Here is a 23,627-nt window from a genome sequence, read left to right as displayed (position 1 = left end):
GGGGGGGGAGAGAGAGAGAGAGAGAGAGAGAAGAGAGATGTTTCGCAATCGCAAAGCCAACGTTGCATGTGAAGTACTCCGTACAGTACATACCATACGGAACGTATGGAAAACCGCTTTCTTGCTGTTGGTCCCAGACATGATGAGCACAGCCAGTAAATATTAGCATGTGTTTCTGAGGAGGAAATGGAAGAGGAGAAAAAGAAGAAGGTGGTGGTGGTCGTCGTCGTTCAAGCCGCACAGTATGAACGCGACGAAGGGATTGGGCACCACTGGTGGCTCGCCAGGTAGTAATAGCGGGCGCAAGTGCAAGCGTCTGGAGCCTCCAAGAGCGAGAAATACGGAGTAAGAGGACTTTTTATCCAGAACAATGGGCCGTCCGTCCCCAAACAGAGAAAGGAAGAAAAAGAGGGACCCAGTAGTTTTAGTCGTGCCAAGCACAACAAGAATAAAATTGAATACTCTGCTCGTTATGCACGACCGTAATTCTATGGGTTATTGGGTATGTAGGCTGTGGGGTAGGAAGGGAAAGAAAATGGGATGCATAGAAACGTTCCGCACTAGGAGAGGAATCTTAACTGCTGCGACAAATGGCTTCAGGCTTTATACAGAGTACATAGTAAAAGCATTCGAGATCCACGGACGGTTAGGACAAAGCTTCGATCTATGGCACTTGTGGGACATCGGGTTGATGATCTCAGATGCCTGGTCACAGTAGAGGAGGGGTGGTCGAGGTAATTATTCCAGCGCACCTGCAAGGGAGCGAGATGAAACCATCTGGAAGGGCAAGGTTGATCCGACCGCCGCTCGTCCCCCTCCTCCCCGCTTGCCTTATCAAATCTATCGATAGGAGGGATAAGCAATGTGAATAATGGGGAAAGAGTGGCACTGATGATGAAGTCATCTGGTTCTCCCACTGGGTACAGGAGCCTACATGGTACTGTCACGAGTCTTGAATTATTGACTTACCGATCACAAACACACTAATATTACAATTGAGACTCGATGTGGCCGGGTTCCCGGAAATCTTGATCGCGTCTAAAAGGCGGTGAGAGCTTCCAGAAATTGAAGAGTGTGGTAGAAAGCCATCTTCAAGTGTTGGAAGATTGAATTGGCTCACAATTTATAGATTGTGTCTTGACCTTTGTTTCTGTTCTATATTCGCCCTCCTTAGCTGGGCTTTGTATCTAGGACATACGAGATGATCTGACTTAGGAAAAAGAAGAGTTGCATAGAGGCGGGGCGCGGCGACGGTGTCGATGGAGGAAGGAAGAAAATGAAAATTACCTGATATGTATCGTATGATCCACAGAAAGCCCTTGAGGTTACGCGTGACGCTCCCGGGGCTAAACCCAGAGTAGGATGCCATCAACAACAAACGACGCGACTTGCGCGTGCGAAGACAAACACAGTCCCGCCCTGGGTATTTTGGCTGGTCGAGGAGCGAAGAAGAAAGGACTCTTCCACCTTGGCCGGGTACCTGAACCGTCCTTGTCCTGGTCAGGTCCTCCCTCAGTCTAATACCTCTCCCCTCCTACTTACCACCGTTTAACGACGCTGGCCTTCTCTTGCGGCCTCCAACTTCTCTTTTAGATACTGTGGTCATTTTTATTTTTTTTTCTTTTGGACCCTCATTCTGCCTACTCTGTCGCTCACCATCCACCTCTTCTCACCTATCCCCTCCCCCCAAAGTTGTATTATTGCCATCAAACCACTATCGGCCTTCCCCTCCAAACCTAACTCGCGAACTTTCCTCCCCACAAGGGAAACTTCTCGGACGATTGATTCATCATTATTGAAAGGCTGGCTCTGCATACCGCAACTTTCGTCCTATCGCCATCCCCTCTCCTCCATTTGATTGTCCCTCTTCCAGTCCATCCTCATCCCTTCCTTCGTCGCGCCATCTCAGACTTCGCGTGGCTACTTGATTCTTTTTTCAGGTTCGCAAGTCGCCGCCCCTTGCGCTCGCAGCCCTCTGCGTCGCAGAAGCGCAAACGTCCAGGTTTTAAAGGAAGAAAGGGAGACGGAAGGGAGGTGAATCTTGCTGCCGTGGTTCCCTTCTCATCAAATCAGAGTCAGCTCTTTCACGTCCTGCGCTGCAACTCGCCTGCCTCCTTCTCGCGCATTGCCTGCAGCTGGTTACAGTGTCTTGGAATCTTTGTCGCGTCTGTCCTCGTTCCCGTCGCTACTGCATCTTCGCGTCGCGCCTGCTTGTTTTGACGTCTGTGTTGTCACTTTGAAACATTCCATAGACATCTGTTTCGTCTCAAGCGCTGTGGCTTGCTGCGCAGGCCCCAGAAGGTCTTTGGGTGCTTTGGGTGTGTTGTGTGCGTTGTCTGTCTCAAGCCCGTGGGCCCGTGCCTGAGAGCCCGAAGTAGGCTGCTTGTCTTCCCAACCACACTCTACGACCATCGGCATATACACAGGGGAGTTGTTCTTCTCTGGGGGTGTATGGAGGCTTCTACAAGCGCTCTCGAAGCCCCCGCGGTCTCGACCTGAGCTGGTGATGCTCCTTCATCCATTCTGTCGCATCACCAATCCAACTCACGCAGACCCAACCACTTGGCGCAGTGCCTTACATTTCGGACATTCCATTACAATAACATTCGCGTCGATTACTGGCTGAGCCGGGAGAAGAGCGCACCGCCACCAGTCGGTTCTTACGCCTGTCTATTGTCGTGGACGGCTGCCACGACTAAGACACTCTGGAAAGTGTGTTTTGATTGACCTGTGAAGTGGGAAGAGCACACTTTGCAGACCACCTCAACCTTTAGTCTGTTCTGCTCCCAGGTCAGGTTTGAATCCTCACAGGTGTGGTCCCTCGGTGTGACATTACCCGGCGGTCATTATGGTCGCAACCTTCTCGCCGCACCGCGATGCGGGTGGCACATTGCACCTGCCATCCCATGGTGGTATTCACCACATGGATGCCAATACCGCCATTCGACAACTACGCCGGTCATTATCGCGCTCGCCCTCCAAGAACTCGAGCTTTTCGCTGCTAGCACCTCGGCATCACTCACCGTCGAAACCAGCCCCTTTCATCTCCTCACCTCTGTCGCCTTCACGGAGATCTGCGCAGAGCAATTTTGTACTCTTCCCTAGTTCATCCCATCAATCGCCATTTGCTGTACCATATCCCCCAAGTGCCAAAATAACAAGACCTGTCATGCGTCGCGTGCGCACTTCTCCTAGGAGTCCTGTCAAACGCGCATTGAACATTTCCACAGATCACGGAAATGCGAAACCGGCACATTCAACCCCGACAACGCCTGGTGTGGAGAATTCCCCCAACACGCCTGGGTTTGTTCTTCCGTTTAATGCTAGCACCGCGGTTGATGCACATCCTAGTGGCACCCCCGTATGCATGGAGTCTACCCTGGCACCTCGACAGACACATTCCCGCATTGAGAAACGACGGAGCGGGACATTTGGATCGTACGCAGCCGTCAGCCCGCTGAAACGCAGCGACGGAATCATGAACCTGGATCGCGCGTCCCGCGGTAGCCCTTCAGCAAAAAGACGCAGTGTTCAGGCCACGAGTCTTTCTAGCGAGTTTAACATCTTTGATAATGAGGATGTTTCTCAGATCGAAGAAGATCCTGAGGTCGAATCGTCCCCTGAGTCTACCACGCCGCCTCTTCCAACAAGTACCACTCCATTCAGCCCTTTCGCGACAATTCCCAAAAGGTCATCATCTCTCCGTCGATCTACACTTCAGCAACGACAAAGCGATCGGTCGCTGAACCCTGCACGGCCCCGCATGTCTCTAGACAACAACCTATTTCAACCTCATAGAGAGTCTCCTTTTGCCTCGCGAAGCGTGTCGGGCAGCTCGCTGTTCTCGTCAACAGGAGGTAATCCCGGGCAAACTCGTCCTGCTGCCCACCCACTTTCAAGGACTATCACACAGTCTTCATCTGGCTCCAGCCTGGTTGACGACTCCCCAACACATGAACCTATCCACAAGCCCGATCGCCCGAGGGGTGTATTTGACTTTTCCAAGTCCCTTCCCGCGGGCAGCGCACGCCCTGTCCCGTTACGACATCTCACTCGTGAGGATTCGGCATCATCACTTGACTCGTTTGCAACACCCGAGAACTACAAATTAGTCAAACCTCTTCCCGCTGCTTTCATGTCCACTGGACTCATTTCCAAGAAGAACCGCAATGCAGAAGACCCTCAAAGTGGCCTTGGGCTCAGCAAAAACATGCCAGATACACCATGCAAACGACCGATAAACCTTTTCCCTAACTCCAAGCTCCAACCAGAGCGACTTTTGGATATGTCAGCCTCGGTTCGTCAGGCGGAGATGGCACCACCTTCGCCGTTCAATCCGCCTAGTGCCCGAGCGAAACCAGGGCCAATCCAACGGGGCATGGGGATCTTCGGAACCTCATTTAACAAACCTGAAGTGTCTCGTCGGGGTAGTTTTGCAAGTATTGACGGGGATGATCTATTTGCGTCTCAATCACCTTCCAATCGTCACAACAGTCAATCTTATTGCGAAGCAGACTTTCCTCCAACGCCTACAAAGCAGAACTTCTTTCCGTCTCGGACTTATCCCCCTCCCATCTCGCAGATTGCGTCCTTAGAAAGGCTTGCAGAAGCCAAGGGGGCTAATTCCAGCCCACTACACGACCGATTCCAACGAGGGTCTCCTCATACACCCCAAGATCACCTGTTTCCTGACCCGAGTGGGCTATCAATTTCTAATGATCAGCAATCAAGCAAACTCGATTTCAACTCCCCTAACCTTCCGGCAACTCCCACTGGTCCTCGTGACTCATTTCAATCAGGAAAACGTCCTAGCCTTCCATTGACTGGTTACCATGTTCCAGACGTGGATCCAAGCTTGACATCACGTTTCGAACGAGTGGAGCTCGTTGGTACAGGAGAATTCTCCCAAGTCTACCGAGTTGCGGAACCCCAGGAAACACCAGTATTACCATCTTTCTCGGAGGGAACCATTACTCCCAAAGCCCATACCGAGCAAGTTTGGGCCGTGAAAAAATCAAAACAGCCATACTCTGGGCCGAAGGATCGTGAACGCCGCATACGTGAAGTCGACATTCTCAAGTCACTGACGAACTCGGATCACATCATCTCTTTCTTGGACAGCTGGGAAGATAATGGCCACCTGTATATTCAAACAGAATTCTGCGAGGGAGGCAGCTTGGATGTGTTCCTTGCTCAAGCGGGATTGAAGGCCCGGTTAGATGATTTCCGGATTTGGAAGATCTTGCTTGAATTGTCAATGGTACGACCTGACCTTGTGCTTTGCAAACAGACGACATGAAAGCCCAGAAATACTAATGATACCAATAGGGCCTGCGACACATCCATGAAATGGGTTTCATCCATCTCGACCTGAAGCCTGCAAATATCCTGATCACATTCGAGGGAGTATTGAAGATCGCTGATTTTGGCATGGCGGCACGTTGGCCGGCAGAAAATGGAATTGAAGGCGAAGGTGATCGCGAATATATTGGTCCCGAGATTTTAATGGGTCGCTTTGACAAGCCGGCGGACATTTTCTCCCTCGGCTTGATTATGTTCGAGATCGCTGGAAACGTTGAATTGCCCGACAATGGACTCTCGTGGCAGAAGCTGCGGAACGGCGACATGAGTGATATTCCCAGCTTGACATTCAGCTTCGACACAAGCATCTTTCGCGATGCGTTTGGCAATCCCATCTCAGAGGAGCCGTCGTTTGAGGAACTTTGTGCATCCGACTTTGGAGATGACGATTTAGGAATGGGCAGCTTTCTCGGAGGTCGCAAATCTAGTGATCGGAACGCGGTTCCTCTAGCCCGATCAGGCGAGCTTATCGATCCTCCTGACTTCATGGTCAATGCCAGCCATGAACAAGCCTTAGATAAGATCGTGCGATGGATGATCTCACCGGACCCGCTTGATCGTCCAACAGCAGGGCAAGTCCTGGAGACCTACGGAGTTCAGTTCGTCGCTGGCCGACGCCGGGCTGGAGCTACCGTCTTTGAAGGTAACTGGGGTCCCGCCGACGAGGTCCTCGCTGAAGACGCAGAGATGATCGATGTTTGACCGGTACGAATTGACATATCTATTGCATTTTCGACGGAGTTGGTGCTTTCCTTTACAATACCATCTAATGACGGCGTTCTATGTGAGACTCCGAACCATCAATCTTAATGTCCATGTGACTGTCTCGACCACCATGCTACGATCAAGATTCCCACCTGACCATCTCATATAAACCTAGCAATGTTGCTACGACCAAAGAACATGCCCTGATTCTTTGAGCGGTGGTTGTCCACTCATTCAATTTCCCGATATTTCTTTTGTTTCAGGGGCGGCCGATTGGTGAGGTTCCGACTTCTCACACATTGCCAAACTCTCTCTTACTCCTTTCGCTCTGTACCTATATCCTTTTCTGCATAATTGGGTTTCTGCAGTTTATGACGACTGAAGTGACATATGACGTCAATCTGCTCCTCTTTGCGTTTACGTCCTGCATTTTGAGCGAGGATGTTCATAATAAACTATGTGGCGGGCCTATAGTATTGCCTGTTTCTCTATTCTTCGATCCCCTTGCCGGGCGTTGATTTTGTCGTCTTGTTTGATGGATTCCCTGGTTGCGGAAATTCGGACGAACTGATATGATCCCAGTTCCTCCCGTGCACTTTGGGGGCGTTTATTGATGAATTTTCCTTACCTCTCCATGTCCATGTATCCAATATTCCTTGGCTGTACAATTTGTCTGTCTTCAGCGTCGCTTTCCACCCACTCTCGAAATTTCCCTTCTTACTCTGTATGTCTCTATATGTCCTTGGCAGACAGGAAACGGCCGTATCTATTCGAACCAATCAAAACCTGACAACTGACACTTCGGGCAACTGCAAGTGCTCTTGTTGAGCGGGCTTCTGAAAAATTGCAAAACTGAGTAAGTTCATAGCGTACTCCGAGTAAGCAGCACAGACTTTGTGATGTGAGTGAGACGGAGCTTTGCCACCGGCCGCCGATGCCGATGTCTTGGCATGGACCTGCTCTCCGCACTCACCCTTTCTCACCGCGGGCGCTGCTTGCTTGTATCCTCATGGTCTGCCTGTCGCTTCACTTCATCTGCTGTGTATCACCGTTCTTGATGGTATGGAATTGCCCTTCGAATTTCCTGGTCTTCCACGTCTATCATAATCTTTCGTTTCCAGTGCAAGATTAATCATCACGCCGGGAATCACATGGACGGCTAATACTCTAGAAACCACGGCCGACTTATCCCTCCGCTCCTTGACCTCTACAATCCCCGACTGCTGTACGCCATGGAGCATAAGACATTCGTGTCGGACTCTCTCCTGCGGCTGACAAATGCGTCAGATCCCACTGTGGTAGACTATGTACTTGCAACCGCGACCTCGGCCAAGTCTGCTACCGAACTGCAAGACAAACTTCTCCCATTTTTAGACGGTAGTGCTGATGGTGTCGGAACCTTTTGTGCGGAGCTGTACCGGCGAGTGGCCCCAGGCACAAAGTCCTCACACAGCGTGAGCAGCACAAACACGACGAGCAAAGATCGTTTGAACGCCGTTTCGAAGAAGAAGTACCGCTTACTAGACATGGATGATGACATTTCCGATACACGAGGTTCGCTGGGCCCCGTGAACGTTGAGGTTGACAGGGACCGACGGAGACGAACTGAGAAGGATCAAACCAGTAGTTGGAGTGGCAGGGAGTTTGAAGCGCGCAGTCGCCCAGAAAACGACCAGACTCGGAAGCGCGACCGTAGCTGGGAGGAAGGGTCTAGAGACCGGGAACGTCCCCGTCTCAAGAAGCTGCGGCAGCGAGGCTTGGACGATTTTGACGAACGCTGGGGTGACGAGGAGACTTCAGTTGGGGAACTTTATCAGGAGGATGAGCGAGCCAATGGATTTGAGGAGTCACCCTCAAAGCGGACCCGGCTAGAGGATGGATCTGCATCGCCACGGTCCGACGCTTCTATTGATCTGGATCCCGAGGCGAGGAAGGAATTGGAGCGGAAACGAGATCTCGAGGAGCGGGATGAGTTCGCTAAAAGACTTGCCAAGAAAGATGAGAGCAAATCGAAGAAGATAGTGGAAGACCGAACTAGAGCGGGCGAGGCTGCCCGACGACGAGCTTTAGCTGACGATGCTTCTGCTAGGGAAGCCGTAATGCCTGAAATCCGATTGCGGTCTCGGCAGGAGTATCTCAAGAAAAGAGAGACGGAACGCCTGGCTTTGCTGCGTCGGCAGGTCGCGGAGGAGACGGCCGAACTACGTGATAATCCCAACTTGACCAGGCGAGAAAGGGAGGAGTTTGCTCGAAACCGGGAAGTCCTGCGCATTGCAGAGGAACGACTCAAAATCGACGATCATCGGGATGGCTACATGATGCCTGAGGACTACATCACTGAGAAGGGCAAGATTGACCGGAAGAAGAAGGAAGAAGCGCTCTACAAGCGGTATGTGGACCGTGACGAGCATGGCCAGGAGCGTTTCATCACGGAACATGAAGAATGGGAAATGGAGCAGACGGCCAAGGCCAAGTCCCAGATTAATCGCGCCGAGTTCGTGGACGAGGGTGACTACGAATATGTATTCGACGACTCGCAGAAAATCAATTTCATCATGGATGCTAAAATGGAAGGCACACGAAAGCCAATGACTCAAGAGCAGCGGAGGCTTCAGGAGCAGTTGGACGCTGCTGAGAAAAAGGCGCAGTCAATGGAGGAAACGCGCAAGAGCTTGCCTATCTATCAATTCCGAGATCAAATCATTCAGGCGGTGCGCGATCATCAGGTGCTAATTATCGTCGGAGAGACTGGATCCGGTAAAACGACGCAGATTCCTCAGTATCTCCACGAAGCTGGCTTTACCAAGGGCGGTATGAAGGTTGGGTGTACACAGCCTCGTCGAGTCGCCGCGATGAGCGTAGCCTCGCGTGTGGCCGAGGAAATGGGTGTAAAGTTGGGCAACGAAGTTGGGTATGCGATTCGCTTTGAAGACAACACAAGCGACAAGACTGTGCTCAAGTACATGACCGATGGAATGCTGTTGCGAGAGCTTCTTACGGAGCCTGATTTGGGTCAGTACTCGGCGCTCATGATCGACGAAGCTCACGAGCGGACTGTACCAACGGACATCGCTTGCGGTCTTTTGAAAGACATCGCAAAGGCCCGACCAGATCTCAAGCTTTTAATTTCCTCGGCGACAATGGATGCACAGAAGTTTCAGCAGTATTTCGATGACGCGCCCATTTTTAATATTCCTGGTCGCAGATACCCCGTGGACATCCACTACACTTCCCAGCCTGAGGCAAATTACTTGGCTGCGGCAATCACAACCGTCTTTCAAATCCACATAACCCAGGGCGCAGGCGATATACTTGTCTTCCTGACCGGTCAAGAGGAGATTGAGGCAGCCGAACAAAGTCTCCAGGAGACTGCGCGCAAACTAGGAAATAAGATCCCCGAAATGATTATTTGTCCGATTTATGCCAACTTGCCATCCGAGCTACAGACTAAGATCTTCGAGCCTACGCCACCCAAGGCACGAAAAGTTGTGCTGGCAACTAATATCGCTGAAACCAGTCTCACCATTGATGGGATTGTCTACGTGATTGACCCGGGTTTCGTGAAGGAGAATGTTTTCAATCCACGGACAGGCATGGAAAGCCTGGTGGTGACACCGTGCTCGCGAGCTTCTGCTAATCAAAGGGCTGGGCGCGCTGGACGTGTTGGACCAGGGAAGTGCTTCAGACTTTATACGAAGTGGGCCTATCATAATGAGCTCGAAGAAAGCACCACCCCAGAGATCCAGCGAACGAACTTAAATAGTGTTATTCTGATGTTAAAGTCGCTTGGGATTGACCAATTGCTCGAATTTGACTTCATGGACCCCCCACCTGCCGAAACAATCATTCGCGCCCTGGAGCAACTGTACGCTCTTGGTGCTCTGAACGACCGCGGCGAGCTGACGAAGATTGGCAGGCAGATGGCCGAGTTTCCGACCGATCCTATGCTAGCCAAAGCAATCCTTGCTGCGGACAAGTACGGTTGTGTGGAAGAGGTCTTGTCGATCGTGTCAATGTTGGGTGAAGCAAGTGCCCTATTTTTCCGACCCAAAGACAAAAAGATTCACGCGGATAGCGCTCGCAACCGGTTCACGGTCAAAGATGGCGGTGACCATCTTACCCTGCTCAACATCTGGAACCAGTGGGTCGACTCGGACTTCAGCTACGTGTGGGCGAAGGAGAATTTCCTGCAGCAGCGCAGTTTAACGCGCGCCCGTGACGTTCGTGATCAACTTGCTAAACTCTGTGATCGGGTCGAGGTGACGGTCAGCACTTGTGGGTCGAACAATGTAGTGCCTATTCAAAAGGCCATCACTGCAGGTTTCTTTCCTAATGCGGCGCGACTCCAACGTGGTGGTGATAGCTACCGCACCGTGAAGAATGGACAGACAGTGTATCTCCACCCGTCGAGTACGCTGTTCGAGGTGAACCCGCGGTGGGTGATCTATTTCGAGCTAGTACTGACCAGCAAGGAGTATATGCGTAGCAACATGCCTCTACAAGCCGAGTGGTTGGTGGAGGTGGCTCCACACTATTACAAGAAAAAGGACCTGGAGACTTTGGGATTAGAGAAGAAGATGAAGGGACAGGGGGTGGCGGGAGAAAAGAGCCGGGATTAACAGTGGTGATATGTGAGATAGTTGTGTGTATGAGTCTATTGTACTATGACTAAATGTGCCGGGATGTAACGTGATCCACATGCGAGCTGGCCGCCCAAGCGAGTGGGCCGGCCTTGTATTGCATATAAACAGTCTATTTTCCAACTGTTTTAAAAACTTAGCAATTTATGCTCTAATATCCCAAGTACTTGTAATTTAGCTTAGAACTTTGACTCTAAACTATCTATCAAATTTAGAGCTCTATAATATCTTTATTTACCAAGGTAAAATAAAATACACTGTATAATTAGATATTAAAGGTAATATATATATAATATTATATATAAATATCTAAAAGATCTTTAATTAGGATAGATTATTCTTTTAGTATTTCCCTATGCATTCTCTTAGTTTAAAAAGTAATTATTCATATACCTGTTAAGATATACAAGGTTAAAAGAAGGCTATTTTATATGCAATACAAGGCCGGCCCACTCGCTTGGGCGGCCAGCTCGCATGTGGATTACGTGTAGTTAAATTTGTGATCAGTCATTATGCATGTAAGACGGGAAGTACTCCGTACTCCATATAATACTAGGTGGTACGTTACAGTATGAGTGAAGTCCCGAGGTTGATGGGCGAGCACAGCCAGTCAGCAACCATGCATTGCAATCCGAGCTGAGGCGCTGACTTCCCTACTAGTAATAAGTACTAACTTACTACTATAGTACGGAGTAGTTACTTAGTTGCGGACCTCGGCACGTTCTCCGCCTTTTTCCCTCTCCCCGCGTTCCACCTCCATCCAGAACATCATCATCATCATCATCTTCTTCTTCTTCTATTTCATTCATCTTTACTCCTCTCAATCCTAATTTCTTTCTCAGTCTTTTCTCTCTACACGGTCTCTCGATCATCACTCACCCACTCACACTATCAAAATGTCTCAATCCTTTACTCCTGCCGACGTTGCCTCGCACAATACCCCAGACAAGGGTCTCTACATCATTATTGACAATAATGTCTTCGACATCACCAGCTTCATTGATGAGCACCCCGGAGGCGCCAAAATCCTTAAGCGTGTTGCAGGCAAGGACGCTACAAAACAGTTTTGGAAGGTTCGTCTCCCCTTTGGATTTACCTTTGCAGCAGTTCCTGTACTTTGTTTGCGCTCGCCAACCGGTGCTGCTCCTTTCTCACCCCTCCCTCCCTGTTACGGTTGCCGAAAAGAAAGCAGAGTGCTTGCTTCTGTACTTGACTGTGCATTGTCGATTCTCTCTGGTTCCATCTCTGTCTCATGGTCGTGCCGGAATCGCGTTTCCATTTTGTTCGAAGCCCGGTTTTATACCCCTTGCTGTTCACTCTTCTGTCCTTTTAATTTCCCCTGTGATGCGTTTCTTAGCTTTCCGGGTTTCAGGTTATGCTGACTTCTCCTCTCTTTCGTGGCCATCTAGTATCACAATGAGGGTGTGTTGAAGAAGTATACACCTAAGTTGAAGGTTGGGGAGGTCAAGGAGGCCGCCAAGCTGTGAACTCAGCACCAGACAGATCTCCACAATGATCTGACCCCCCGCGGATTTCGACGGTCAACAATCGCAGTCCATCACTTACATGAATAGAGGAGAAAGGCATACACGCATATAAAGATGGGCAGACCCACAATGTCTGCTTACGTGGCAATATTTCGGCTGTAGAAGAATCATGATGAGCAATCACCGTGTATATAATACCGTCCATTTTAGGCCAGGGTTGCTTGATGTTTGCTTCTGGGGGTACACATTCTATTCTTACGCTTACGTCGAGCAACATCATGATTCTATTTTCTATGTCAAATATATAGTACCACCCAGCGACGCTAGTCACTGGATGTGACACTTTAGATCAGGCCTAATCGCAACGCTATATCCATCAAATTGACTTACTTTTCTGGCGCCTTGGTCACCCAAAGCGGGGGAAAGAACCAATCAATGAATGAGTCAGAATAAACAATAATAGAAACTTAAGAGGCGCAGAGAGATGGTATCAAAGACGCTGCAACGCCTGCAGATTGGGCACGCTAGAATCGAGAAAAGCAGATGTATACAACGTTCCAGTTAGCAAAGGATGAAACACTTCGATTGCTACCGTCTATATGTCTTTGGACAAACAAGGGGCTTTGCTGTAGATGCCCGCTCAGAACCCCGCAAAAGGGTCAACACGGTGATTTGACTCGGCCCCGGCTCCATGCGGGAAATTTGGGTTGTGAGTCGCGCTCCATGCGCCGGATGTCTTTCGGCTATGTCGGCCAGTCTGATGTGCCCTGGTTTTATTTGCTTGATCAATGAATGCCTCCATGCGAACAGTCCCAATGGCATCAAAGAAGTTTCCCGTCCTCGCGCTAGTTTCGGAGGTACGTCCACTGACAGTTCCAGGTCCGTAGGGTTGAACACCGTACGTGTCTGAGGAGCCTCGTGTCGACTCAATCGACGGTATCGAGCCTTGGATGGAGAAGCTACGGATCGTCGATATTCGTGGTGTAGTGTTGCTTCGTTTCCGCGAATGGTTCGAAAATCGTGGCACAGTCGGAGGATCAGCAGCGTCCATTGACGGCGAAGAGTCGAAACCATAAGGAAGCTCAGGGACTGGTTCGACCTGACCGAGGAAAGATCGTTTCCCCTTAGGTCGGGGCCGAGGCCGTCCCTTGGCGACTCGAATCGAGTCACGGATAGGATTGCGGCGTAGCGCAGGCGACGGCGCCGATGCAATGCCTTCATCCTGTGGCACTGGGGGCAGGGCAGCTAGATCATGAATCCCCATTGGTGAGTGGCTCAGAAAAGACAACGCGGTTAACCAGACATAGTGTCGTTCAATGCTCGTGACCGTGAACTTGAGGGCACGCTGTGGCGTCAAGATGAGAATGGATCGATTGAATTGACTTTGAGCATTGGTCCCTTTGGGCAGGGGGTTATCGTCCCTAACATCGAGAACAGATTGGATCATCACTGTAACCATGTTAGTCTCAAATGTACCAGTATCAGATCGCATTAGTAAGCACGCACACTTTCGGCCACTCTTACCCAGCAGCGCATGTCCACTCGTAGGCTGCTTGCTGCTCCACATCACCGCACGCTCATACGGTGCCAGCCAGACCCAGCGCTTGTGCCTGACACCACTGTTGGTGATGTTCGCTGAGACTTCCTCGGCACTGCGTCCCTCCCAGCCCTCCTTAGACTCTCCAATTCCACCAAACGATCTCCTTCTCCTGATATATTTGTACATCCATTCTCCAACCATAGTCTGTGCAATAGCATCGACAACACTTGTAGGCTGAACAGAGGTAGCTTTAGAGTCTTGTCGTTCATGAGCAAAAGTGTGAGAGACTGTTGGGGCGAAAGCTGAGCGCCGCTGGACGGGTTGACCTTCGCACGGAGCAGGAATGCCATCGTATGGAAGAACAGAGTACCGTGAACTGTCGGGGCTGCAAGACGAGGTAGACGTCGGCGACGATCGACTTTCAGGCTGTTCTGTCTGAGCCATGGCAGCCGCCGATCGGACACGCCGAAGGGTCGGACGTCGCATCATTTGCGCATGTCCTCGGTCAGAAAAGGTTCGAGGATGTGATGATGTTGGACTTTGCTGGCTATCGTTTCGCCGAGCGGGGAACTTCCGTGAGCTGTGACGAATTGGAACAGGAATGGGAGGAGCAATCTTGGAGGTATTGCCGTGATCGACACTGGGCTCACTGGGGCTTCTTGAACGGGACATCTGGTGGGCTGTAATCTCATGGGATACCGTGACTTCTTTGAGGAGATTCTGTCGTCGCAGACCTTGGTCCGCTTGCTGGCTCCAGGCGGATCCAAGCCTGTCTCTAAGTTCGCAATCCGGCATCACTTCGGGAGAGCGAGCCTTTGATTCCGAGATATGCTCATCAATTTCCGCCAGCACACCGGCGTTTGAGCATGAGCCACCTTGTGTTGAGACCAGTTTCCCTCTTTTCAACGTATAAGAAGCGAATGGTCGGTTGAGGAAATCATCGTCCGTGAGGACTTCATTGACCTTATCATGAGACTCGTCGTCACTTCCTTGCTCAAAGCCAGCGAAGAGACTGCTCGAGCGATGCGGGCGTCTAAGACTGCTGTCAGATCCCTCAGCCAATGGACCATTGTCGTTATTGCCTGGATAGGCCTGCACCGTCTCAAGTGGGTTACTTCTCTGGGTAGTCGTGCTTTCCATATTCTTTAGCCGGGCGGGCGGCGGGCAGTATGGCTGGATGGGAAAATCCGCATTGACATTGCAGAGCGGCAGGTCCGGTATAGCTGATGGAAGTAGAGTCGCCGCCAATTTGACTGGTCGCTGGATTCCCTTGATCTCTTCTGTCTGAACCCCAATCGCTCGACAGACAACTCCTGAACCAAGAGTGGCTTGACATGCAACGCTCTTGGTTTGCGGTGGGAGCACTACGCTACCCCGAGGAGATGGTGGCTCTGAGCAGGGAGGATGAATTGCGATCATTGGAATTTCAAGGCCAGGCGAACCCGTGTCACCAAGAAACATACTGATCTGCTGCTCGGCCGGTTCCGCTTGTGGAAATTCCACAGTCTGCATAGAAGATGAAACCATCACAACTGGTTTAGGTCTTTGGGCATTATCGAGATCAGGAGTCCATGGAGGCGTGGGAAGACCTGCCACGGTTTGGCAGGAAGCCGACACCATATCAATGGTGAGTTTGGACGCACTGCTCACTTTCGCTTGGCATGAGCACGGAGACTCTTTGCTGTTGGTCTCGTTTGAAGGAAAGTCAATAACATGTGAGTGATTCAGTGTGGGGGAAAGAAGAAGAGAATACTGCACTCCTGCGTCTCGATACATAAATGAAGCCGCAGAGAGCTTCAGAGGACTATCAGACTCCGACGCCGACTCATTTTTGGCACTGTAACCATCCATATTACCAAGAGAAAGGCCGAGAATCTTCCTTGCCTTGGCCCCCATACCCATTGTGCTAGACAGCTGGGAATGTACCGAGACAGGTCGCTCCTCTGGGAGAGCCTCAGGAGAGTCAGGCCTGAAGCCATGATCGAAAGTCCGAAAGTCGTCGTCGTCATCGTCATCGAAAGCAAGCTCCTGTGCCAAGTTCAATCCTTCACCTTTGGAAACAGGGACTTTGCTGACGCTAGCCATGGAGTAGCGCACATTGTGGTAGTCGAACTCATCCCAATGGTCAGTACTCACACTTGTGACGCTGATCCGGCGGCGTCCTTCGCTGCTTGAGCTGATGTTTGCAGCATCACTTTCCTTTTCGGTAAGCCTCTCATCGGTTCCTTCTATGCGTTCGCTGTTTTGTGTGGAATGGAAAGAGCGTGCTTCCTGTGCTGCAGCCACCTCATTCAAGACGGTCTTTAGTCGACCTTCAACCACATGAACTTTCCGTTCTAAGTTTCTTCGCTGTTGATCCCAGGTATCTTTGTCTCGGTTCCACAGCTGCACTGTCCTCTCTGTTTCTTCTTCGCTACTGCGGGCCTTTCTTTGTGCTTGTTCCAGTTTCTTGCGAGCATCTGCAATGTGTTCTAATGCTTGGTCCCGCTCTTGAGCGAGTTCACTAATAGCGGAGGACGAGCCGCCCTCCAAAAGCTGCAGCTGCTGCTTAAGCGAGCGAGAATCCTTCAGGCTCTTCGAGAGGCGTTCATTGAGGCTTTCATTCTCGATCCGGGATTCGTCCAAGCTGTGCTCCAGGCTCTCAATCGTTCGCAGTTTGCTCTCGACATCTCGCCGGAGAGAAAGAATCTCCGACACCAGAGAGGCATGCAATGTTGGGGTAAATTGCCGTGAATCCAGTGGAGAAGGATTGTCCTCCTCCAAGATGTCATCATAGTCGCTGAGCACGGGAGGCGAAAATTGATAGACCGGCAGCGAGCTGAAAGGCGAGAGATCACTGTCAGGAGAATGCAATTGTAGCCGAATGGGCGGAGCTCTCGGCCGTGTAGACGTAGGAGTCGGGAAGCTCTCTGTCACTGGAGAGCTAGTATATGCGCTGTTGGTGGTCATTGCGTTCTTAGTCGGAGACCACAGTCCCGACGCATCCCCCGCGATGACGGCGGATCAATCAGATCTTACTGTGATGTGTCATGCAGCTTCCATGGGCTGTACATACGTCGCGTCCTCTGAGTGGTGCAGAACAACTCTGGCAACTCCTTAGTAGGAAGTATTGAGGTGGCCTACCGGGCGAGTGCAATAATTGATCCAAGAAGTATTGCCCACTATCAGGCAGAAGGAAGCAGCCATGCTAGTCAGTGATTCTTTCCATGCCCAAGGAGGGGGGAAGGGGGTGGGGGAAGCCCAGAAACGAGGATGGAGGCATTTAAAAGACATACACTCGAACCACTCAGCTTTCGACACTTGCGCGGCCTTGGATCTCGTCGGATAAGATATGAATATATACTCAACGAAGTATAGGCAGGTATCCGCGCGGAGACTCTCACTTCACCATAGTGTAGCACTCAGCAAGGGGCACAAAATGTTGGAAGTACAAGTGATTGACACGAAGGAAGGCGGGCAGGAAGTATGGAAGAAATGGGATGCAGCAGGATTGGCGTCGCGAAATCGGAGTAACGCGTGTAATCCTTCGAACTTTCTCTAAGGATTACAATAACCATGCACATCTAGCCAGACCGGGCCGTATGAGGGGAAAGGAAAGAGTGACTATCTGTGCAGGCATCTGTTTGATCACTTCACACCCGATCAGGGACTAAATCGGGACAAAAACCTACGAAAATCGGTCACTCATGCTCCATGATTGGATCAGGGCGAGATGAAAGACGTTACAAGAGGACGAACGGGCAACAAGTGACTTTCGTCCAGGGGTGTTCGCTGAATTAGGGGTAGGTAGCAGGTGGGTGTGGCTGTCATGAATGATTCATTAATTACTAAGGTAGTAGTGAGGGAGAAGTCACCGAACGACTCCACTAGAGCTTGCCACAACTGCTGATGGCCTGCGCCGGAGTAGAGAGCGATCCCGATCCAATCGACAGATAGAGATGGGTCGAAAAGAAGGCGACGACAAGATGCATGGGTCAGCGGGAGGCAGGAAGCATGTCTTATTGACATTGTAGGATCTGAGACACAGGGACAGTCTGTTTTCGTCATGCTATGTGAAGTTGGTCAGTCTGTTCTGTATTCTCTGCCAGTAGGTGGAGAAACAAGAAAAGGAGGCAACTGTGGAGGGGGGAGGGGGGGGAGCAGGAGAGAGAAGCAGTGGGGATAAGTTACTTACCTAACTAGTACCTACAGAGTATGGAGTAGAAAAAGTGGAGGGAGAGAAGGGAAAAAAGAGGGAAAATTTTTTTTTTTTTTTAAAAAAGAAAAGGAGGTGGAAGATCGTCCGTCCCTCTGTCTGTGCTCCCTAATCAAACATCACAAAAAATAGGGAAAAATCTCATATCACGGGAAATGAACTCCTATAACTTATTTATAGTAATAGTGTACACAGTAACTACCGGTAAGGATCTAGGTACTTCGTACTCCATACTAGGTATGTACAAACAAAGAAAAAGACAGGAACGCACGAGCCACTAAGTTCTTTGTGATGCAGGTGCAGGAGAAGTCAGTCAGTCAGTCAGTCAGTAGATCAAGCACTGCTGCACTAGTACGCCTTCACCATGAATGATAGCTCGTTGAGCTCCTGATTGATCATCGAAATCACTTGGCCCGTGCTCCAAGCACCATCGTCAATCTGGCCAAGTCCGGCCACCCTCTGACTAGCCCTATGGACCTATATTGGATGCCTATATTTGACCTTCTGGTTGCGTACTACATCCGCGCAAGCCGTGCCAAATGAATGAATCAACAGATTCCAGCTGCATCCGCCCAAAAGACCATCTCCCTTGAAGCAATTTCTTTTTTAAACTTCAAGCCGCGTGCCTCGTCCTTGTCGACTATCAAAGTGACCTGGGAAATCTCGGGGGGAGGATCGCGCATCTTCAGATTTGGGCTTCCCACCCCTTATTGTTACCGTTCCCTGGGTTCGGGGGTTACCTGAGCGCCAGAGGCGACGGACGGGCCGGCGCTCAACTTTTTGGTCATGACCCCATTTCGGAAATTAAAGGCGGGGTACGAAGCGACAAGCCCTTGCTTAGTCTTGGTGTGTGTTTGAGTTGTGAGAGTCGTGCCCTCTTCAGTCTTGACTGCTCGTATACACAGCAGAAATACGGAATGGGCTGGATCTACGAGTCTGTCAGCCAGCGCGATCTCAAAACCCTCGGGTCTAGATTATTATCAACGTAGCTTATGAGCTTGGTGAGCGACCGATACGGAGATGGGTGGCTTCGCTGAGCCTGGGGTGAAAGTCTCCAGTTGAGCAAAGTGTCCGTTCGCACTGGATCCTACGGTAGACTGAGGGCGAGGATGATGGGCACTAACTGAATATAGTAAAATTTGACAAACAGCAGGTACATATGTTGGTTTTAGCCTTGGCGACCCACGCGGCCAAACGACTAGCTTTTGCGCCTGCCGGACGCCGGCTCAGGGGCAAGAATTCGCGACTTGGGATTGACAGGTCAACCGTGCACAATAAAGAAGTGTCTCAAATGCTAGTAAGTTAGCAACTTGGCAAGTGGTGCTTCAGCATCAGACAATGACTGCTGTCCAATGGCAGATGTTCTATTCCTAGCCTTATTAGTTGAAGCAGAACGGACTCCGGGATCACAGTAGTGTGTTATCTGCCGGTACAGTACTCCGTATTCATGCTAGCCAGGATGCAGCTGCCGCGATCGCTTCCAGGCAGGCCATGGTTGTAAGGAAGAACCCAGCGCCGAACCACGAATTGACAAGAAACACGGATATCTTGAAGTCCTCCGTACGCGACTGTCGAATGCTCCCTGAATTTGTTTCTGAATCTAGGTTCTAATTGTGAACGGAGCTCCGTACACGGAGTAGTAACTACAGAGTACGGATTCGTGCTAATACCTCTGGCGCAGTCAACTTGTCGTGCCTCATCATAGACCCTCGACCTCGCCAGATCACAATTAGCCTTGGCTTGAGTGTCAACCATCATGGTACGGGTAAATGCCACGCTGTCAGCTCGCTCGACATCTTCAATCGCCTTGATTTGACATAAAAGAGCACTCACTGACTGTGATGTCAAAGAGCAATACTTGATAGTTCGAAGCTACACGAGTCCACCCAATCACTTCTCAAAATGTTGTTCTTCGGCGTCTTTGGGACGGTTGTTGAAGGGCGCAATGGTCTTATCTACTAATTGATAATTACGGGAAGCAAGTGAGTGCGCTTTGCGCCATCGCCATAGATCACTCTCGTCGGATCTGCTTGGGCGCGCGACGACCATGTCATTTGAAGACTGACAAGAGTTGGTAGAAGAATGGCGGGCGTCTCATAGCCTTTATACGATAGCGTTTGACTCATCCGAAACTTTTATATTACCTCTGTTGATGAACATTAATCCCCTCAACTTCCTAAAGAAGCTGCCCCGTTAGCGTGACTTGGGAAGGATTATTTGCCGAGGACGAGCAATGGGTGCTTGCACTTAGCTGGCACTGACTCGAGCCCTGGCCTGATTCATACAAGTGCCTCAATTTGCTGTACCTCAGTCTCCGGACCAACACCTTATCAATAGAAGGCCTCCGATTGACGCGACGAATCCTCGCTTTTTACGGGTGTTATCAGTGCCCGAGGCTTCGGAGCACATAAGCCTCGCCGCAGGTATAAAATGGTGCAGCAAAGCATATAAGACTGGATCTGGCCAGATTGTGCGATGGTAGCTGCGCACTTTTATGATCTTAAGGCTGTCAAGGCACTGGAGTTGATGACTGACCATTTATGTTGGAGTACATGAGAAGAACTTACTCCTCAAGAAATCCCACAAGCAAACGAGCAGTGTGTCAATGAGTCGGTAGACCGTGTCTCAGAAAAGCCGACCGAGGTCGCCCGACATTTTTTTAAGAATTGTGGCCTGAATACGGACATATCAGGGGACGCGGTGCTTGGTTTGTTCTGAAATCTTGGGTTTCAATGCCATACTGAGAGTCGTGAGCATTATAGTCAGTCCCCAACACTTACACTCAGACCCCATTTTGCCGTTGTGTCGAGATATACAATTGGCGTTAGGACTATTCAGTGTATGCATGGCTTGACCACTAAGATCACTCAAAAGGCGACTGTTTATGACTCTGACCGCACGCAGTCACATTGACTCTCAACTACCATTAGCTTGGGATTAAGTGCGGGGGTCCCGTGAATGTCAACATCGCATCAGTTTGTCAGCCCTCAGCCATACACATGTCCGTAACCATAAGTACAGCCTATACAAGCTACTTGAAACCCGAAATGACCGGACCGTTCCTGACCACAGTTTCAGGAACAGCTTTACCATCACAATGTCTGAACCGGTAAGAGTATACACCTACATGTCCTCGATGGGCTCTTATGAAAGACTTGCCAGGAAACCAGCCTACACTGTCATGCCGATGCAGATGCTCATTTCAGGCGTAAGCCATCGGCTTTCCGCTCCACGATTTCGCGAGATCCCGATGCAGAGTTTCCGGCGCAGGAAAATCGCTATGTTTTGTACCTGAACTATGGGTGCCCGTGGGCACACCGGACAAATCTAGTACGGTCACTCAAAAGTCTCGACAGCATAATCCAGTTAGTTGTGCTGAATCCTGAGTAGGGGCTAGAGGGTTGGTTCTTCTTGGTAAATATGGGTCTGCGCCGACGGATCCTCTTTATGGGTTCAACAAGTTGAGCGAATTCTACTTCAAGGCAGACTCCAATTATGAAGGCCGATACACGGTCCCCATGCTGGCTTTGGGACAGTCAGAAGGAAACGATCGTTAACGACGAGAGTGGCGAGATTATTCGCATGTTTTATACTGAGTTCGACGAGCTGCTGCCCTACGAGCTACGCGAGGCCAACCATCCCAGTGGAGGTTATTTCCCTCCACACCTGAGAGTCGAGATAGACGCGATGACCGAATAGATATGTGATCAAATCAATAACGTGGTGTACAAGACCGGGTTCGCCACGACGCAGGAGGCCTATTTAGCGAGCCTATATCCGCTGTTTGGAGCGCTGGATCGAGTTGAGGCTCATCTGGCTGAGCCGGGTCATCACCCTACCTCTTCGGGGAAGCAATCACGGAAGCTGATATCCGACTGTTTACGACAATTGCTCGAGTTGACGTGGCTTACTATCTGATGTTCCGATGCAACCTCAAGCTGATTAGGCATGGTTACCCGCTGATCGATCGCGGGTGAAGGATTGTATTATGATGAGGCCTCGCGTACCCAGGGCGGGGCGGGCATTCAAGAAAACCACATTCTTCGAGATCGTGCTTCAGGCATCAATCTTAGTGTGATAATTACTGATCCGCTCGAATAGTACAAATTTGGCTATTTGAAGGCCCTGGGAAAGCAGCCGGGCAGCTTTCAAACAATCATTCCAGCGTGTCCAAATCCAGACATCCTCCCTCTGGACTCGTGATGGCGGACGGACGTCATTGACTGCGTAGGAACTTTTAAGTACTAGACGGATCGCACAGGTAGCTTTCAAAAAGTTATGCCTTTCTGCTGTCAATTGAGTTGTTTCTATTTCTAAGGAACCCCACTTGAAGCGATGACGGCCTTGGTCTATTCTCCGCCAACCCTCGCCATGGCTTCTCAGAAACAAACAGTTCTTACTGCAGTATGACCTTAGATACAAAATAGTTGAGCCCGCGCAGATGGTCGCATCTCTGCTGTCGTCAGAAGAATGATCTCCAAAGCTCAGGATGCAATTCTTGCTGCTGACCTCGGACTCTGGACCATTGAGGTCAAATAGTGGGAATGTAGACAGAAACAACTCACAGTATTTTGGGGGCCCCTGCTTAACTCGTCAGAGTCTACTTCTCGAAGGTCAACAATAATTAGAAGGTAGTTCCCCCTCGACAGAACCAAGTGACAATTCCGTAGAAAGAGGACGACTACGGTTAGTAAGGTAAGGTAGTTGGCGGGATAACGACCCAATGGCCAACAACCGAAAACCTTGAAGTATACATCACTTACATCTTTCAAATATAGCTCCGACTCGATCTGAGGTCTTAAAGCGAGTCAAGGTAGAAGTCTGATGATGATGATGAAAAGTCGTTGCTGTGGGTGTGCCAGGTCGGTGCACCGGTTGGTGTCTCGGGCTTCCTCGAGTGCATCCAGGGGCTCGATCTATGTTCAGTACATACAATTTACAGTACATTACAGTATAGGATATCCGGTACTGCCAGAATGCACGAGGTTGGCCATGTGCTTGAGCGAGCAGGGAAGGGGCGCAGGTCCCATACTGGTGGGACGTCGGCCTCTGATCCTGTTCTTCGTGTGGTCGCATCCACCCTGCCTGCCCTGCATATAGGATGTAATGCCCAGTATGTAATCTAAGTAGGTATGGTACTATTTATGTATGTGCAGTACCGTACATACACAGCCTGACTGGTGCCTACCGTATATATGTAGGATGCCGTACCGATACAGAATCAACACCGAGTCAGTTTGATTAGTACAGGATACAAACTAATTAGTGGCGCAAGTTTACTAAGGTAGGTAGGGGTGGTTGCTGTGCAAGTGTTAATCCCTCCCCTTATCCAGCCAAAAAGTATTCGATGTTCAGTGATCTCGAACCACTCCGGACTACTCAGTACTGCTGCTCAGGTCCCTAGCAGGCATGAGAGAAGAAAACTGCATCTTAGTAGATCAACCACGGAGTATGTAAAATTCAAATGGCTACTCCTACGTATTCCGTACCTGGTACCATAGTTTATGAGCCTTAAGTGAACTAGTCCGGGATCACGGACCGCTGCGCTGTAGTCTCCGAGAACTAATGGATTTCCACGTGGAATGCAACCGGGGGGTGGTAGACTCCCTGCAGGGAAAGGGGGATGGGACGTTGTGATACTTGTTCCGAAATGCCGCTGAATGTGGTTCTCTCTGTACTAATATAAATTGGACTAATAT

General features: G+C 50.3%; 4 protein-coding genes across 4 annotated transcripts; 3 read left to right on the top strand and 1 right to left on the bottom strand.

Moving 5' to 3' along the window:
* The first annotated feature begins 2,633 nt into the window (after window positions 1–2,633).
* BP01DRAFT_157320 (tyrosine protein kinase SWE1) lies at window positions 2,634–6,371 on the top strand. The gene is made up of 2 exons (XM_025570671.1): window positions 2,634–5,260; window positions 5,329–6,371. Exons 1-2 carry the CDS (start codon window positions 2,849–2,851, stop codon window positions 6,061–6,063), a joined length of 3,147 nt encoding a protein of 1,048 aa, XP_025427849.1. The 5' UTR covers window positions 2,634–2,848; the 3' UTR covers window positions 6,064–6,371.
* A 4,951-nt stretch (window positions 6,372–11,322) lies between these two features.
* Window positions 11,323–12,584, top strand: BP01DRAFT_326644 (cytochrome b5-like heme/steroid binding domain-containing protein). The gene is made up of 2 exons (XM_025572891.1): window positions 11,323–11,779; window positions 12,116–12,584. The coding sequence occupies exons 1-2, from the start codon at window positions 11,603–11,605 to the stop codon at window positions 12,191–12,193; spliced, it is 255 nt and encodes an 84-aa protein (XP_025427848.1). The 5' UTR covers window positions 11,323–11,602; the 3' UTR covers window positions 12,194–12,584.
* Window positions 12,585–12,833: 249 nt separating this feature from the next.
* On the bottom strand, window positions 12,834–16,682 carry BP01DRAFT_304623 (putative nuclear migration protein; the record flags this gene model as incomplete). Its single annotated transcript, XM_025572167.1, has 2 exons — window positions 12,834–13,642; window positions 13,700–16,682. The coding sequence occupies 2 exons, from the start codon at window positions 16,680–16,682 to the stop codon at window positions 12,834–12,836; spliced, it is 3,792 nt and encodes a 1,263-aa protein (XP_025427847.1).
* Window positions 16,683–21,025: 4,343 nt separating this feature from the next.
* Window positions 21,026–21,771, top strand: BP01DRAFT_394708 (uncharacterized protein; the record flags this gene model as incomplete). Its single annotated transcript, XM_025578346.1, has 4 exons — window positions 21,026–21,037; window positions 21,091–21,258; window positions 21,319–21,342; window positions 21,415–21,771. 4 exons carry the CDS (start codon window positions 21,026–21,028, stop codon window positions 21,625–21,627), a joined length of 417 nt encoding a protein of 138 aa, XP_025427846.1. The 3' UTR covers window positions 21,628–21,771.
* Window positions 21,772–23,627: the final 1,856 nt, after the last annotated feature.

Source organism: Aspergillus saccharolyticus, assembly GCF_003184585.1.
Source record: "Aspergillus saccharolyticus JOP 1030-1 unplaced genomic scaffold BP01scaffold_41, whole genome shotgun sequence".
Classification (NCBI taxonomy): Eukaryota; Fungi; Ascomycota; class Eurotiomycetes; order Eurotiales; family Aspergillaceae; genus Aspergillus; species Aspergillus saccharolyticus.
This window is presented reverse-complemented; position numbering and strand designations above follow the sequence as displayed.